Raw genomic sequence first — 17,104 nt, forward strand, 5'->3', positions numbered from 1 at the left:
TGCTTATCAGTATCATCTAAATAAGGGGTTCAATTGAAACATTTATACATGATTTTATTTTTAATTTAAAATTAGTTGTTTTAATAAACTGATGAGTTTGATTTAACAAAATATATTTGTGACTAAACAAAATAATCATTAAAATTTTAAAAGATGAATAAAGAGCTTTAACACATTTTTTGAATTCATATTTATATACAGTCTTGATTTGCTTTACCCCGTTCTTTAAGTAACATCAGTCCTAGTAACATTTACATATGAAGGAAATACATACATTGAAAGACACAAACACGTTTTACAGTTGACATAGAGATATGAGAAATTTGTAATTATCAACCTGAAAGACATTGAAAGAATAATGAACAATGACATGATAAAACTGCTACTGCTGCTGCTGCTGCTGCACCTACGCCGTGTAAAGTCAAACTTCTTTTATATATAGAAATGCATGACATTAAAACAAGTAGCGAGAAACTGCAGCAGAGCTACATCACCTAGCGGTAATATTACGAATTATAATTTATAAAACAAATAATTTGTTGAAAGAAATAAATTTTCTTTTGACGTGAAATCCTTTGTAGTTATACTAAATCCCAAAAGTATATAAACATATAGCAAATCGATGACTATACATTTCTTTAATTCAACTACCTACATATTTCCTTAAACTAATATGAATAGTTTGCATGTTTATTTGTAAATGAATAAACTTTCAGTTAATTGAATTAATTACAAAGGAAAAATAGTAAATAATAAGCCTTTATTATCATAGCCTTTTAATGTGTACAGAGGAAATAAAATTAGAATTTAACAAAAATACAAATTTTTCTTATTAAATCATTAAGGTGTAACATAAGCTTTTTCTGTATCACGTACAAATTTAGTATCAAGTAATGCAGAACATACGTATAGTGACTATAATAAGTATCACTTCAATAATTATATATATATATATATATATATATATATAAAGGGAAAATTAAACTTCTATTTTAACAGTGACCTTAATAGAGACACTATTGTGTTTTGCAATTTTCGACAATTATTACTAAACATGTTTTGTAGAACTACTTATTGATATAATAAATATTATAAATCATATTCTAATATAAAGCTAAATGCAAGGAACGTAATATTCTTCATCTATAATATGAACTGCACATGGCTTAAAATGTATTAATTCCGCTTGCTTTACGCATATATAACGATCCGTATATTTTATTTGAAAAGCATGTAAATGTTCTGAAAAACGGAGCGTTGATAACATAATACTAAGAAATTGTACTTCTTTATGTTTAACAAAAATATATTCTATTTGTGTGAAAGAAGGAGTTTTAAAATTCAATTGTGTTGAAATAATCATTTTAGGCTTATAAATAGTTTCATTAACTTTCACTTGAGAAACAGCAGTAAATTCATGTAAATTTTTTAGAAAGTTTTCTTCAATTTGCAATGAGTTTAACAAATTCCAATTGAGGCAGATTTCAGGCTATGAATTAATACGATCTCCAAAACCATAGCCACTCGAAAATCTATGACTCAATTTTAATTGTTGCTTAAATGCCAATGTATATGGAGCATTCACACGTGATGCTATAATTTTGGAATAAGTCTTTAGCTCCTTATGCTTAGCTTCAAAACGCATGCTAGAAAAGTATATTAACGGACCAAGTCTTCGTATAACATTCGGGTAATGAAGAAGATAGTGATGTTTCGGCTTTAATTTTGCTTCAAATAATTGAATATATAGAGCATGATGTTCCTTTATGATTAAACTTAATTCTATCAAATCCTCTTCTGCAACGAAATTACGCATAATTAAACAAATCATTTTTCTTAAAAGTATGTAAAGCTTCCAAAATTTTTTGTTTTCTGGAATTAAATCTCCTATAATCAAACTTAAATATTTAATAATAGATTGCATCTCTGATGCCGAATAAATAATATATTGTTTTTTTATTGAATCTGCTGTTAACGGAGGTGGCAAGTTGATTTTAATACCATAATTGAAATAGCGAACTCGGCTATTTAAGGTTTCGAGAGTAAATAGTTTATCTATGTTGAGTAATCCATTTAAAATTTGACCTAATTCATAGCGACATATACCCTCATATAGATCATGCATAATATCAAATGTAAGATTGCTAATCACATGAAAACTTGGTATTCTATTAAAGCAACATTCTTCCTTTATTCCATGAGATCGTGAAAATGCATGGGAAGTATAATTTTCCACGTTTCTTAAAATTTCTACTTTTTCATAAGTTAATGTAAATAATTGTTCAGAATCAACTAGACAAGCTCGACACGAATATGAAGATTTGAAGCTTTTATTGAACCCACAAATATCGTGTATACCTAAATTGTCTCCTATTATAGATAACAGAGAAAAATACAGTTTATATTCAGTATTATCCACTGTAATCACAAGACCTTTAGTTTCCAAACTAATAATTTCATCGATCACATTTGCAAAAGTACGTTGGTTACCTATTTTGCAATGATCTTTAGTCTTATGAATTTGGAGTGTAAATATATTTTCAAGCAAACTGGAGTATGCTGTAGGGAGACAACCGAGAGTACAGTACACCACACCCAGTTTATTGACAGAACGATGAGACCCTAAAGGGTTATTTATTTCTAAGTCGTCGAAATAAATAATTAGTGGTAGCACAGTCTTTCCCTCAAATCTTTGTTCTATCTTTTTCCATAAAGCACCTTGCATAGAAGAAACAAGTATATCACTGTTTTTAACATTCTCAATATACTGTTTAATTGATTTAAACACGTTAGGTAACTCCAAAAATTTTTTTAATATCTCATGTAATGGCATCACCTGTATTATTGATGAAGCAATACGCATTTCTGTTTCTCCATTTATATTTCTAGGTTGCAGTGAAGATTCTACATAAATTGGTCGCGGTTTAATGAAATGTCTACGCTCTTGAAGATATTTAATAACTTTATGCTCTGTTTTAAAGTTATCTAAAACATGTTGTGCAACAGAATATAATTTAATTATCTCGGACTTACATTTCTCATCGATTATATTAGCTGTCACACATTTTTGTAAGTACTCCAAAATGTTAGCAGAATATAACTTATCAACCTCTTTAACAATTTCAATAACCATTTTTCGGTTTAGAGAATTATAATTGCAAAGTTTTGATATAAAATTAGACACACTAACTTCCAAGTTTGCAATAAAAGTCAGTGGAGTACAATCAGTTAATTTCTGTAAACTTTGATTTGACAAGTTATCAATCATATTAGTTTGAACATTTTTATTCGTCATAAATAATGTATCTTCACTTAAAACTGTGTTCTTCTTATATACAACAATCTTATCACTTTCATTATGTTTCCTTATTAAGTGCTGTTTATATGAATAAATATTCGAAAAAGAACGAAAGCATGATTTTTGTCTGCATCGAAATTCGGCATATTTTTGCAATGTATGACATACTTTCAAATGTGCTATGTGCAATTTTATAGATGAAAAACATTGTTCGCATGAAGGACAAGTATACATATCTTAAGCTTTACAGAAAATGATGTAGAATACTTGCAATATATGGTAATTTGTTATCATTCACTGTATTGCATTTATATAAACAACGTTGAATTATTAACCATATGTGTTCGCTTGCAACAGGATAAGAAGCATCGAAAGCAAAAAATGTTTTAAAACATACATCAAGTGCTATTATCATACTTGGGACTTTATATAATATGGCGTCAATGCATACGTAAAACGATTTCAATGTGTCCAAAGTAGCACCTACTACTATTATATATGGTTGAACTGATAATCCAATCTCATAGAGTGCATTTATCCTCATTTCTTGCAAGTGATTAATGTTACCTAAGTTCTGAAATTAGAATTACACCTTAATTACCTACAAATAACTGAATATGTATATTCTGAATGCAACGTGTAGATAATATTTCGATTTTTCAATTAAAAGAAGCTCATACCTTAGCATGTAAAATAATGCTGTCTTTACACTCTTGAATAGAAGGCTTCCACTGTCCTTTCTTTATTCGAATACGTCCTTTTGGAGGAACTAAGTGTGGTAGGGTTAATAACTCAATCGCTATTCTGCAATCTAAAAATCAATAGATATATGTAAATTATATAGTTGATATACTACAGAATTAAAACATTAAATTTATGAATTAATACAGAAATGTTGGAGCAAATCGAGTATATACAAATATGTGTACATCTATTTTTATAAGAAATTAACTGCTTTTCGTACCTTCTGATAAGTTTGATTCTAGTAAATCTTTCAAGTTACCAACTGCTTTATCCCTTGCATCTATGGCACATAATTTTTCAATCTTTTTGAAAAATGTATTCCAGCATGCAGCATCGATTTCATTAACAGATAATTTTAAAAAGTTGAAATCTTCTGACACGAGCTGATAGCCGTTGGGATGACGAAGTATATTCCATTCTTCAATGATATCGTTAATCTTAGCATTTTCAGAATTTCTAATTTTTTTTTGACGAAAACTTTTCGTTGTATTCCAATGTTTTAAAACTAGCTCCCATGGAGCTTGATTTTTCTTTAACCAAAATATACTCTCCTCGACCTCTCTATTTACATTATCGCCTAAAAATACAATGATAATAATAATTAAATGTATGATAATTGGTAAGGTTTATACAAATAAGAAATATAATTTATAATCTTACATTCCAACTCTTCTTCGTTGATGCTTGCATCGTTAAATGTCCCAGATTCTTCAGTTTCACCACTAAGAACTTTGTATTTTCTTAGTTTATTTCTGTATTTGTCTACGAGCTTGCCACGTGCTGTAACTGATTTCTTAGTTTTAGATAATTTCTTTGGAATAGGAGCAATATAATATGTATCTGGATTTTCTGTTGGAAAGAGTGTAATTATTTCTCGAGCTAATTGCTGGAAATCAGAATTTTTCAAACGCCTAAAAAAAATCATTTGAAATAAAACATACAAGAAAAATTTTAAATACATATTTAAAATATTTGTTTACCCTTGCAAATCATTAATGATGGTAGATATCACTGTCTCAACTAATATATTTCGTGTTTTTCTGTCTAAAATTTTATTGGTTTTATAATATGAAAGAATTATACGTCCTTCGCTTGTTTTTTTTAATAATTCTTTGATATTAGGTCGGGTTAATCTTTTGTACATATCTTCACCCACGAAACAATTTTGCCTTTCCAAAACAGGTCTGTTTGACCTAAGTGAACGATTTTCTTCAGATTTATCGGAAATTTCAGATAAGGTATCATCTAAATTTGTATCCTTATTTGTATCCTATAAATAATAATGTACATAAGTACAGTTGAAAAACAATTATTTAATACAAAATAAGTCTCAATCTTGAATTGTTTCAATAAAATTAATAAAATATTTGTTTAAAATAATTCCACAGCCTTATAAGAAAACAGCAATTTTTAGGATTACACTTTTACGAAACTCTATTCTAAATTTAGATTGAAAAAGGTATTAAGCTAAAAGATTGCTATTCCTTATAGTTGCATAGAAAAATGAATGTTTTACCCTCATAAATAAACTTTTCAAATATAAACCTATAAAATTTAATGAAGATATTACCAATATAACATTTTCTTTATTGGAAGACTCAATTGGAAACATTTGCTGCCATTTCATTAAAAATTTAGTTCTTAAGCCAATTTCTGGTATCAACTCTTTTATAATTTGAGGGGTTAATTTTTGCAATGCATCTTGGTCTATACAATTTTCTGTAAATATTGTTTGATTTAAAATTATTATTCAAAATACGCGCACACACTACAAGAATAGAGAATAGAAGATAGAGGAAAGAGAGAGAGAGATTTTCAAAACATTGATACTGGCTTTGTCTGTGATACCTCTTATATATATATATATATATATATATATATATAGACATATATATCTGTATGAAAAATTGAAAGGCAGAAAAGAGCAAACAAAATCACCGTGTTCAACTGTGACGATACAGTAAAGCTGCTGTTATGTAAACAAAGTCCAAGTGACATGAAAGAATACTTAGAATGACGAGAAGTTACATAAAAAAACTAGAAAAAATGATACACAGTGAAGAGGGATGCTAATACATGGATTAACTAAATATTTAAAAATTTATTATATTATTAACATGAAAAGTTAAATACTGGACGAAAAAACATGCTAAAAAGTACGGTTAATCTTACGAAATTTATATTTTGATTTCATTAAGCTTACCTGTAAATCGGGTGTTTAGTTCGGATAAATTCCAGTTCTGCAAAATTGTAGAGCAATAATTATTTTCCATGCTGCACACTATCGACAATTAATCCGAAGGTTACTGAGATAGTACACGTAAAGTAATAGAATTCACGAGTTTACGGGGTCTATACAACACACTGTATGGAACGCTGCACGGCCAAGAACGGTTTGCACTACCACATCTGCATAACTGTCGTTGGGCGACAGGCGTCACGTTACGCTACTAGCGTTCATTTGTTATTTTATGAAACTGGTGAAGCGCGGGCGTTTGAATTTTTGCATTGACTGAGATGCTATAGGAGTCAATATTTCTAATCTTAGTATTTTTAGTAAAAAGATTTTTTTATTAGATCTTTATGTTTTGAGAATTGACGTTGATTTATTAAAAGAAATCACCCCTATATTTATTTATATTTACACATTTTTATTCGAGTATAGACAAAACTTACTTTTGTTTAAGGTAAATAATTTCTTAGTAAAATCAACAAGGTGTTTGATTTATATATGTAATAGATATAATTATTTATTAGTTTAAAGTAACACAATTATAGTTTAAAACAATTAAATCAATTTATTGATGTAAAATAATAGCTTGTTAGTTTAACATTACCAATAGTGTTTCTTCAAACAAATTTTGATTTAAAAGAACTTATTCAAATTGCTTAAAAGAAATAACAACTATTCTTAAAAACAATTAATAGTATATTTAGTCACATTAACTAAATATATGTTTAATTTACTGCAGTTAAATTAAACATAAGTAGGTTTCACATAAACTATTAGTTGTCTAACTTTGACTCTAACTTCATTTTTTTTAATTATTTTATGATTTCTTGCAACAAATTTTTCAATTGATTTTAGATAACATATAAGAAAGTAAGGTTCACTTTCCAAATGACATTTGTTTCATTCGACCTAACTTTACTTAAATTTAATTACGCATTTTTTTGATTTGACATACCAATATCAATTCAATTCAAGCAAATGTGCCATTAATTGAAAGAGTTATAACTTAGGGAAATGATGTAATATTTTGTTAATTTAAAAGAACTTACTAGTTGAATAAACGAAATTTGTAGTTGATTTAATGTTTAATTTCAATTACTCATTTTGTTCATTTTCAACCAATAATTTAATTCAATTTACTAATTCTTTGTTGTGTAAACAAAATATATTATCGCGATGCATGTAATAAACAAGTATATACTTATTTGTTTGGATTAACATGATATGTAGTTGAATTTACTGTATTATGATAATCAATTTAGTTGATTGTACTATTTAACAGTTGAATTAACTAATTTTAAAGCAACCCACAAAAAACGGTAAAATCAACCATTTTTTTTTCTGCGTGTAGTTACCCGCCTAAGGGATATTGTAATTGCCATCCACGGAAGGAGAGTGAATGTTTTTAGGAAATGGTATGATTGAGGATTGAGCGAATGTTTCTAGGTTGTAGTTTATTTAGAATTACATATTATATTCCCAATGATAAATTTTATTAGTAGCTTATAAGACCGATTTCCCTGTTCCAACAAGAACTTGAAAACTGTTGTCCCTTTATCCTTTTCTAGCCCATACCCGATCCACATAAGTCTATCTCCCTCGCACCCATTGTTCCGTCCGCGTATGTTTACGCGTCGCTCTATCCTCCCCCTTACCGCGCTTCGCGCCGCGAGCGCCTAGCCGCGAGTCCCGTCCCCTCTCCTTACCGCGCTGACGCCTCGCGCGCCTAGCTGCGTTCTCCCCTGCCCGCGCCACGACCGACCCATCGTCGCCGACCCCGCACCGCATCGCCCCGTTGCCTAACCACGAAGCCATGGTGTCGTCTGCTGCTAAGGACGATCACGCAGGATTCTCACGCAGGAGCTAGCCAGCCAGATAGCCTATGAAGCATAGGAGTAATTAGCCGGTACGGCGAGGATTATGGATCGCGGATCCATACCTAATCAATGATTGGTCCCTGGGTCCCGATCGCAACTATGCCGAATTGACACCCCGGAATGAGGGGAATAATTGATAGAACAACGGAATAAATGTCAATTCGGACTACACCTTGTTCTACTCTTGGAGCATCAGTACGTGGATTTAATAGAGAGCTGGGTCGTCGCTGGGAATATTGAAATACGCCGAATTTCAATATCGCAGGCCCCAGCCATCATTATTACAAAGTTTTGTGGAGTTTTCCGGGGCGGACGTCGTGGGATCGCCGGACGTCATCGTCGGGGCCGCCGGAGAATTTTCCTTGCCCCATTCCCTTCCCCCTTTTGCTTTTCCCTAGTTTTCCCTTGAGTAGTGTTAATGAAATCATTGTGCGCGTATAATAAGTGTGCCAGGACATCGCGGGAGGCCTCTCCCCCCGAGATTTTTGATAGTGATAAATAAAGATTGTGCCCTTGGATTTTGGCCGTGTGTTTAGTACTTATTTTAACCCGGAATTCCTTTCCGCGCGTTATAATATATATTTCAATTTGTTTTAGGTTGAGCAAGGAGGATTTTCTCTTGATGGCAAAAACATTATTGACATTTATCCTACAGAGAATATTCATACATATTATGTACCTGCCATTACTAAACGTCGTTCCAGTAACAACAAATCAATTATTAGTAGAGGGAAATTGGTCAGTAAATATAGGAACGCCCTATATAATTTAAACAAATTGAATATAGATGACAAAGAAAACAATGATATTAATAATTCAGATTCTGATGCAATAAACAGTAGTCAGATAGGTAAGAAACGATTTGTTTATTTTCTAAAATATATGTTCAAATAAAATTATATAGTATGGCAATATACTTAAAATTAAATGTTAACTAATATTGAAATTGACTAAGGTTTTATATGATAAATTTTTTATGATTGTTTTATATAATTTTGCAAAAAGTTCCAGACGAAGTAATAAAATACAAAGAGTGGCTAAGCCAAAATATTGATCCTTGGAATGAAGTGCAAATAAAATGGAAGGAATCATTTTCATTGAGACGTAAAGAGCTGGACAATCTTACTGATAATAATATAGCAGGTATAATTAAAGAATGGCCAATACTGAAACAATCAAGAAGTGTACATTTAATTGAAGAAGATTCAAGTCAATGTCTGTAACTGATATTGAAGTAACGAAAGATATATGGGAAAAATTTTTTAATGATGGTCTGCGTCTTCGGCCATTTAAGAGTAAGGACACCAATGCTGCTGCTCTATATGATATGCTAAATTTAAAAGATATAAATGAAGGTGAACAAATTTTTTTTTCTGTCAAATGCAATTTTTCAATTACATCAATTTACATAGTTTATATATATAAATAAAATAAATTAACTAAAATTATTTCAAATATGTATTGTGTGATGATAAGAAATAATTTTCCTATTTAGATTCGAAAGTAGTATGCCAGTTTCTCCTCCTCGCAATATTACTGCCACCCAAAGGACGTATAAGAGGTATAGCAAAACACTGGAAACCATCCATCGTCGAATGCAAAGATAGCATTATACTACATATAATTGTAAGTTACAAAATTTACTAATTTATAAACATTAGGCTGTTTTATCCTGATTAAAATCTTTTTACCAATAAAATATCCCTGATAATTAATATTAATGACGAGTATTATTTTTATATTTAATTATTATAATGTTCAATTATAATTAAATATAAAATTTGTTGAATAAATAGAAACTTTTTACAAGTATGAAGAATTGTTACTATTTGGTACGATCAATGATGAAAATGACTTATACGTATTTCACTTAATTATTCATTTGCAGAATCCTGGAGATATTACGTTAAAACAAGAAGAAAGTGGAAGAAACTTCATGAGAGGCCTACAGTTATCAGTACAGCCATTCTTAATAGTTGTTGGACCTTCTTTGGGAGAAATCTTAACTATCTTTGTAAGTTTAGATGACATTTTATATCAATGTTCTTCTTTGCTCGAAGCATTCAACGTGTGCTTTAAAATATTCCAAGTATTAAATCTGAAATATCCGCCTGAGAGCGAGCACATTTGGCTGCTCATTCAGTTATATCTATACAAAATTTCTACACCATATGACAAATATATTTCTCAAATTCAAGAGTTGATTACTGATTTAAATCAGTAGCTTAGCACATATAAAACGTTGATTTTTCTTAAGCAAAAGGCTGTGTATAGATTGATAATAATTTTATTGGTCTTCAAATTTTAAGTTTTTATTATAAAGTTATATTTTAATTCGTCTCAAAGCCATAAGTAGCATTGGAAGTGTCAGGAGGCAGTATAATTTTTGTTTTAGAAATTTGTGATACTTAAAAGTTCGTAGAATTTCTTGTATCTCCTATAACGTCATCTCTCTAATTTCAATTTATTTTCCTCTGCATTAATATTCCTTTTCCTCATCCTTTCCCATTCCTTTCCTCTCCATTCCCATTCCTTTCCTCTCCCTTCGCATTCCTTTCCTCTCCCTTCCCATCCCTTTCCTCTCCCTTCCCATTCCTTTTCCTTTCCCTTCCCTTTCCTTTTCCTCTCCCTTCACATTCCTTTTCCTCTCCCTTCCCATTCCTTTTCCTCTTCCTTTCCATTCCTTTTCCTCTTCCACTTCCTTTCCTTTTATCCTAACTTTCCCTATACCCCTTTTTATTATCACTTTTTTTTTATTTGAAAAAGCGACAGTAGAAATAATAGCTGAGGAAAAAATTGTCACGTAATATAAACGTTTTTCTTTTTTAATTTGATTTTGTGATTAGTTTAAGATACGACATTTCATTTTGTTTCCTAATCTGTTTATGGTTTTGCTACGAAAATTGGTAAACTCATTACTATGCGTTATGTTTTTGGTAAATAGTATATAACTCGTATTATCGAAATAAGTAGCAGTTGTGGGGAAAGTATATACCATTGTGATACTGGATGAATATGAAAAACAATTCTTTAATGAAAGTATTGTACTTCAAGTTAGAATAGAATAAAAACTGTGAAGAAGAAGAAAGGTTTAACTTGTCTCAACATTCTTATAATTCACCGTAATACTATGCATGTGAAATCAGTAAAGGACCCCGCACTAATCATATGGAAAATCGGTCCCGGTCAAATAAATTGGTTTTTACATATGTTGTAGCTTATTACCTACTGAACAAAAGATGTAAAGGGTACAAAGCTCAATAATGGATAGTTATCGAGTTATAACCAATCAAACATGTAAAATTCGGGCTGCCGAATAATCAAATCTCGGAAGGTATTGATTTTTTTGAAAAATGTTTTAAACAAAAATAGTAGGGTTTTACAAAATTGTTAATTAGTGATATTATTTAAGAATTTTGAAGAACCTTGAAGAACTCCGTGAACCGAAATCTTCCACAAAAACGGTTATTTTTTATTATATTCGTGTAGCTAAATTCGAGACGTTTTCAAAATATTTTTGATGAACCTTTTTCCTACTAAAACTTCTTGAGAATCAATATACACGATTTACCATCTCTGGTTATGAGCGTAAAGTTATGTGTAGAGCGTTCTATTCCTACAGTTAGAGCCGCCAGGCGACTTATCCCCACTGCTACACCGCGGGCGATTTAGTGTTCTATCTGCAATCTGTAAGAAATCATATTGGTTTATATTGCTAGCGCAGACTTTGTCATTACTAAGCGTATCTATTCTAGCGTTATTGCTGTCGTATGCTATTACTTTCTGACGTTACTACGTTCGATATTGATATTATTGATATCGGATATCTGATATTTCTACGCAATTCGATAATAAAATATTATCATGGCTTACAGACATCGAATACATTGCTGTGTTTGCGATCGTGCTTTTCAAGCTCGACAAATGGTACGAATTAATGGCGATAATGATGCAATTAAAAAACAAATCGCTGTGTTTAGACGAACTGGACTGGGTAAGGAGCCCATTGACATAGACAATGAAAGCCGATTATGTTTTAATTGCAATATATCTATTATACATGAAATAGAACAGATAGAACTTGATCCGACGTGCCTACGACTCAACGTCATTACTCAAACCCGAAATAATTCTTGTTTATTTTGCAATGCTATTGTAAATATTAGACGATTGTCGTTAGAATCCAGGGTAAATGTCTATGTTTTGAAAAATATTTATATTCCTGAACACGTTTATTGTTGTGACAAACACTTAGATGATCGCGGATTTATTTTACAGTCACTGCTGCCAGGTTTGCGATTTATTTATAGACCATATGTAATAAAAGGTCAGCAACTGCAAGTTTTCTTAGAAGCTCTTCGTAATATAGCAAGTAATAATAATCGCTATGAAAACGAAAATAGTTTTACAGAGGATGAATTTAAATGTATAGCACCCATTACAAAACAACAGTTTCAAGAATTGTATACATATTGCGATCCTATATTCGAAGAACAAGGTATCAGAAACGTTACTAAAAAAGATCTTTTAATTTTTCTATGCAAGCTGCGACAAGGACTGTCTGATGAATTTCTGAAAGTACTGTTTCAGTATTCGTCTAGACAAGCAGTGAGTTTAGCGATTTCCAAAGATCGGCAGTCTTTAGTAAACAGATTCGTCCCTGATAATATTGGCTTTCAAGCTATAACTCGAGAAGAGTATATAATGAGACATGTAACACCTTTTGCAAACGAATTATATAATTCTGAGCCAACTATTCCGAAAGTAATTGCTTATATTGACGGTACTTATTCTTATACTCATAAAAGTAGCAACTTTCGTGTTTTGCGACAAACATACTCAATGCAAAAAGGTCGACATCTGATAAAACCTTCTCTTATAGTTGCTCCAGATGGGTATATACTGGCTATACAGGGTCCTTACTTTTCCGATTCACGTAACAATGATGCTCGAATATTAAATAATGAATTTCAACGTGATGCGGACAATATGAGAGGATGGTTTCATGATGGTGACATTTTTATATTGGATCGTGGATATCGAGATGCTCAGCTATTACTTCGCGAATTAGGCATTGAGCATAAAATGCCAGCTTTTCTTGAACCTCAACAGAAACAATTATGCACTCAAGAAGCTAATGAGTCTCGATTGGTGACAAAAACAAGGTGGATAATTGAAGCTAGAAATGGACATATCAAATCTCTGTTCAAGTTCTTTGATCATATAATTATAATGCCTCAACTTCATCACTTAGGCGACTTTTATAACATTGCAGGTGCTATAATTAATAGATATAATCCTTTAATTTTAATGACAGAAGCTAATGCAGAATTAGCGAGAGAACTTCTTGATAAATCTAGAGAGGTTAATATTATTCAAGCGCGAGTTGAAGTAGAAAGAATGTGTTATAGAAATGCACAATGGATACATTTACATGAAGGGCAATTACGTGACTTTCCACGCCTAACGTTAGAATATTTACGAGATTTGACTATTGGCACATTTCAGGTTCGTCTAGCAAGATCTTATATTCAAGATAAGATGCAGCGTGATGCACAAGAAGAATTTCAATTGGATTCGTTGTTTGATGAACAAGGTTTCATAAGGGTGCGAGTGTTTTCACGATTCCGTAATGCTACAAAACATCAAATATTTATAGCTTACGACATAAGAGATGCAGATAATATAGATAATGAGAGGGATGCGATTTTGGGTTATTACTGTACCTGTAAGTCAGGCGCACGGACTGTGGGTACATGTGCACATGTAGCTAGCGTGTTGTGGTACTTAGGATATGCACGACACCAGCCCAATATTCGCTATCCCTCTTCATCATTATTGAACACAATATTAGATGCTGCTCAGAGACCACCACAGCAGGATCCAAATAATGAGTAATAAACAATAATATCCTTTATTATATTACCACACATATAAACACACAGCAGAGAGGGTTTGGAGTCAAAAAATACTACGGAAGTGACGAACCGTAGGGTCCTTATCTCTGCTGTAAGACAAAAATTTTTGTTCACGGAGCTTTTCAAGTTTCTTCAAAATTCTTAAATAATATCACTAATTAACAAATTTTGTAAAACCCTACTATTTTTGTTTAAAACATTTTTCAAAAAAATCAATACCTTCCGAGATTTGATTATTCGGCAGCCCGAATTTTACATGTTTGATTGGTTATAACTCGATGACTATCCATTATTGAGCTTTGTACCCTTTACATCTTTTGTTCAGTAGGTAATAAGCTACAACATATGTAAAAACCAATTTATTTGACCGGGACCGATTTTCCATATGATTAGTGCGGGGTCCTTTCAAGGGTTTAATATTTTTCCTTCGGCTGTTCATTGTAAAACTTTCGTTGTAACATTTTAGGTTTCATAGTATGAGATAATATAAAGTAAATACGTTCGATACCTAACTATTTTATCTCATACTATACATTTAATTTAAGTTTTGAATTTCATTTATAAAGAAAGTAATGATATTATAATTATTAAAAGAACAATGAGTTTAGAAAGTACAATTCCTTGTTCCTACTGCAAAATGAAGATTGTAAATGATAACTTTCATATACACCTTAAAACAGATCATCAACATAAAATAAATAATTCTTGTTGCTGTCCGTTTGAAAATTGTTATCGTTCTTTTTCGAATGTTTACGGATATAAACAACATTATAATAGAACTCATAGAAGTATTAAAACCCGAAATGATTTTCAACACGAAAATTGAGAGCTTAACAATGAAGACTTATGTACTAACAACGAGTCAGTTTTTAACAGCTTAGTTTCTAGCTCTAAGGAAGATATTGTTTCAGATATGATGAATCTTATAAGTAATTCAAATTATACACATTTTAGTGACGTTATAATGTCATGCGTTTCATTTTATATTGCAAAATTATATAGTAATTTTAACTTTCCGCGAAATGCAAGCGTCCAGATATTACAATGCACTAAAACATTTTTTATATTGTCTTTGCTAGAGATTTTGGAACATGTAGCAACTAATGGACATATTAGTATTGAATCAAACACTGAAATAATAACCCAACATGTAACAGATGCCTTTAATGTTTTTAATTCTGAACATCTTATCTTTAAATATTTTATTAAAGCAGGATCTTTTATTCCTTCAAAAAAGCAAGTCATTGATACTGAATTGCGTTGTCGTGCTATAAAGGGTAAAAATACTATGGTTGTATCTGATATTGCAATTGAAATAGTGCAGTTGAAGGATGTCTTAACGAAGTTTCTGCAATTGCCTAACGTGTTTCATTTCATTTTGAAGGAGTTAAAAAATAATTGTGTAGATGGAGAATTTAATTCAGTTGTAGACGGGGAAATTTGGAAAAATGTTAAAAAAGATTTTATTAATCGAATAGTATTCCTTTTAATTTTGTATTTCGACGATTTTGAAGTTAACAACCCATTAGGGTCTCACAAAAATATTAGCAAAATTGGTGCTGTGTACTACACTATTGCTTCTATACCTAAACGGTTTAAAAGTACATTGAATAATATTCTTTTAACGCAACTTCACAAAACAGAGGATTACAAAAAGTTTGGGAATAAAATTATATTTCAAAAACTAATAGACGAATTACTTGATTTAGAAACAAACGGCATTAACAAATATAAATGGGGAGACGAACAAAGTTTATTTTGTTTTGATAGGTGTTGTTGGCGATAATCTCGGTTTAAATCAAATACTAGGCTTCAATACTAGTTTCAATGCTACCTACTGCTGCCGTGTATGTAAAGTTGACAAAAAAACAAGATTTAAGCAAACAAATTTTGATAATGCCTTAATACGAACGAAAAGCGAATATAAATACGACGTGCAGCAATTAACTAATGGAGTTACAGAGGAGTGTATCTTTCATAAATTAAAATATTTTCATGTTACCGAAAATTGTACGCTTGATGTTATGCATGATTTGTACGAAGGTATTTGTCGATATGAAATGGGCAAAATTCTAAATGAGCTTATAAATAAGGCGAAACTGTTTTCCTTAGAGACTTTAAATAACAGAATTAAATTTTTCGATTATGGGAATAAGTTTGAGTTAAATAAACCTGTTAGTATAACAGCAACAGCAGTGCAAAGTCAAAATATAATTATGTCAGCCTCAGAAATGGCATGTTTTGTAAATTACTTTGGATTAATTATTGGGGATTTAGTCCCTGCAGATAATAAATATTGGGCATTATGGATACTATTAAGAGAAGTAATATGCATAGTAATGTCACCTTCTTTTAACAAGGAAACATTACATTACTTACAAAGTATAATTTGCGAACATCATCAATTATATTTAAAGCTCTTTTCTGATAGTCCCCTGAAACCGAAACACCATTTTTTATTAAATTACCCTTTAATAATTAGTAAATTTGGTCCAGTAAAATATTTATCTTCTTTCCGATTCGAAGGAAAACACAAACAGTTGAAAAATATTGCATCTGTAGTTACTTGTCGCATCAATACACCGCATACACTTGCATTGAAGCATCAACTCTATTTAAATTACAGATTTTTGTCCAATCAAAGTTTCTCTGACAAATATGAATTAGGTCCAAAAGTGAACTGTAATATGACAAATATTGAGCACTATTCTCAATTTAATAATATAATAACTACGAATTTTAACGATCATAATTTGAATCTTGTAAAATGGATAAACTTGTACGGGACAGTTTACAAACCAGAAAAGGCTATAGTAGTATCTAGTGATGATATATTGTTGGAATTTGCAAAAATTAAATATGTTTTTTCTTGCGAAAATAATAACATTTATTTTATTGTATTACGAATGAAAACAGTTTCACTAATTCAACATATTCACGCATATCAGGTTAAAGAAACAAAAAACTGGGATTTAATTTCATTGAAAAAATTATTACACTATTCTACTTACAATTTTCATATTTTGTCAAATGG

General features: G+C 30.9%; 3 protein-coding genes across 3 annotated transcripts; 1 reads left to right on the top strand and 2 right to left on the bottom strand.

The window, feature by feature from the left end:
• Positions 1-1,489: 1,489 nt before the first annotated feature.
• On the bottom strand, positions 1,490-3,532 carry LOC136780731 (uncharacterized). Its single transcript, XM_066739285.1, has 3 exons — positions 3,467-3,532; positions 3,034-3,376; positions 1,490-2,985 (listed from the first exon to the last, which is right to left on the bottom strand). The coding sequence occupies exons 1-3, from the start codon at positions 3,530-3,532 to the stop codon at positions 1,490-1,492; spliced, it is 1,905 nt and encodes a 634-aa protein (XP_066595382.1).
• Positions 3,533-3,542: 10 nt separating this feature from the next.
• LOC136780732 (uncharacterized) lies at positions 3,543-6,315 on the bottom strand. Its single transcript, XM_066739286.1, has 7 exons — positions 6,246-6,315; positions 5,613-5,761; positions 5,023-5,312; positions 4,703-4,953; positions 4,263-4,619; positions 3,979-4,109; positions 3,543-3,872 (listed from the first exon to the last, which is right to left on the bottom strand). Exons 1-7 carry the CDS (start codon positions 6,313-6,315, stop codon positions 3,543-3,545), a joined length of 1,578 nt encoding a protein of 525 aa, XP_066595383.1.
• Positions 6,316-12,016: 5,701 nt separating this feature from the next.
• Positions 12,017-14,050, top strand: LOC136780733 (uncharacterized). The gene has a single exon (XM_066739287.1). The coding sequence runs from the start codon at positions 12,017-12,019 to the stop codon at positions 14,048-14,050; it is 2,034 nt and encodes a 677-aa protein (XP_066595384.1).
• Positions 14,051-17,104: the final 3,054 nt, after the last annotated feature.

Source organism: Prorops nasuta, unplaced genomic scaffold, assembly GCF_024137725.1.
Source record: "Prorops nasuta isolate Cenicafe-Biocafe unplaced genomic scaffold, Cenicafe_Pnas_1.2 PNAS00020, whole genome shotgun sequence".
NCBI lineage: Eukaryota > Metazoa > Arthropoda > Insecta > Hymenoptera > Bethylidae > Prorops > Prorops nasuta.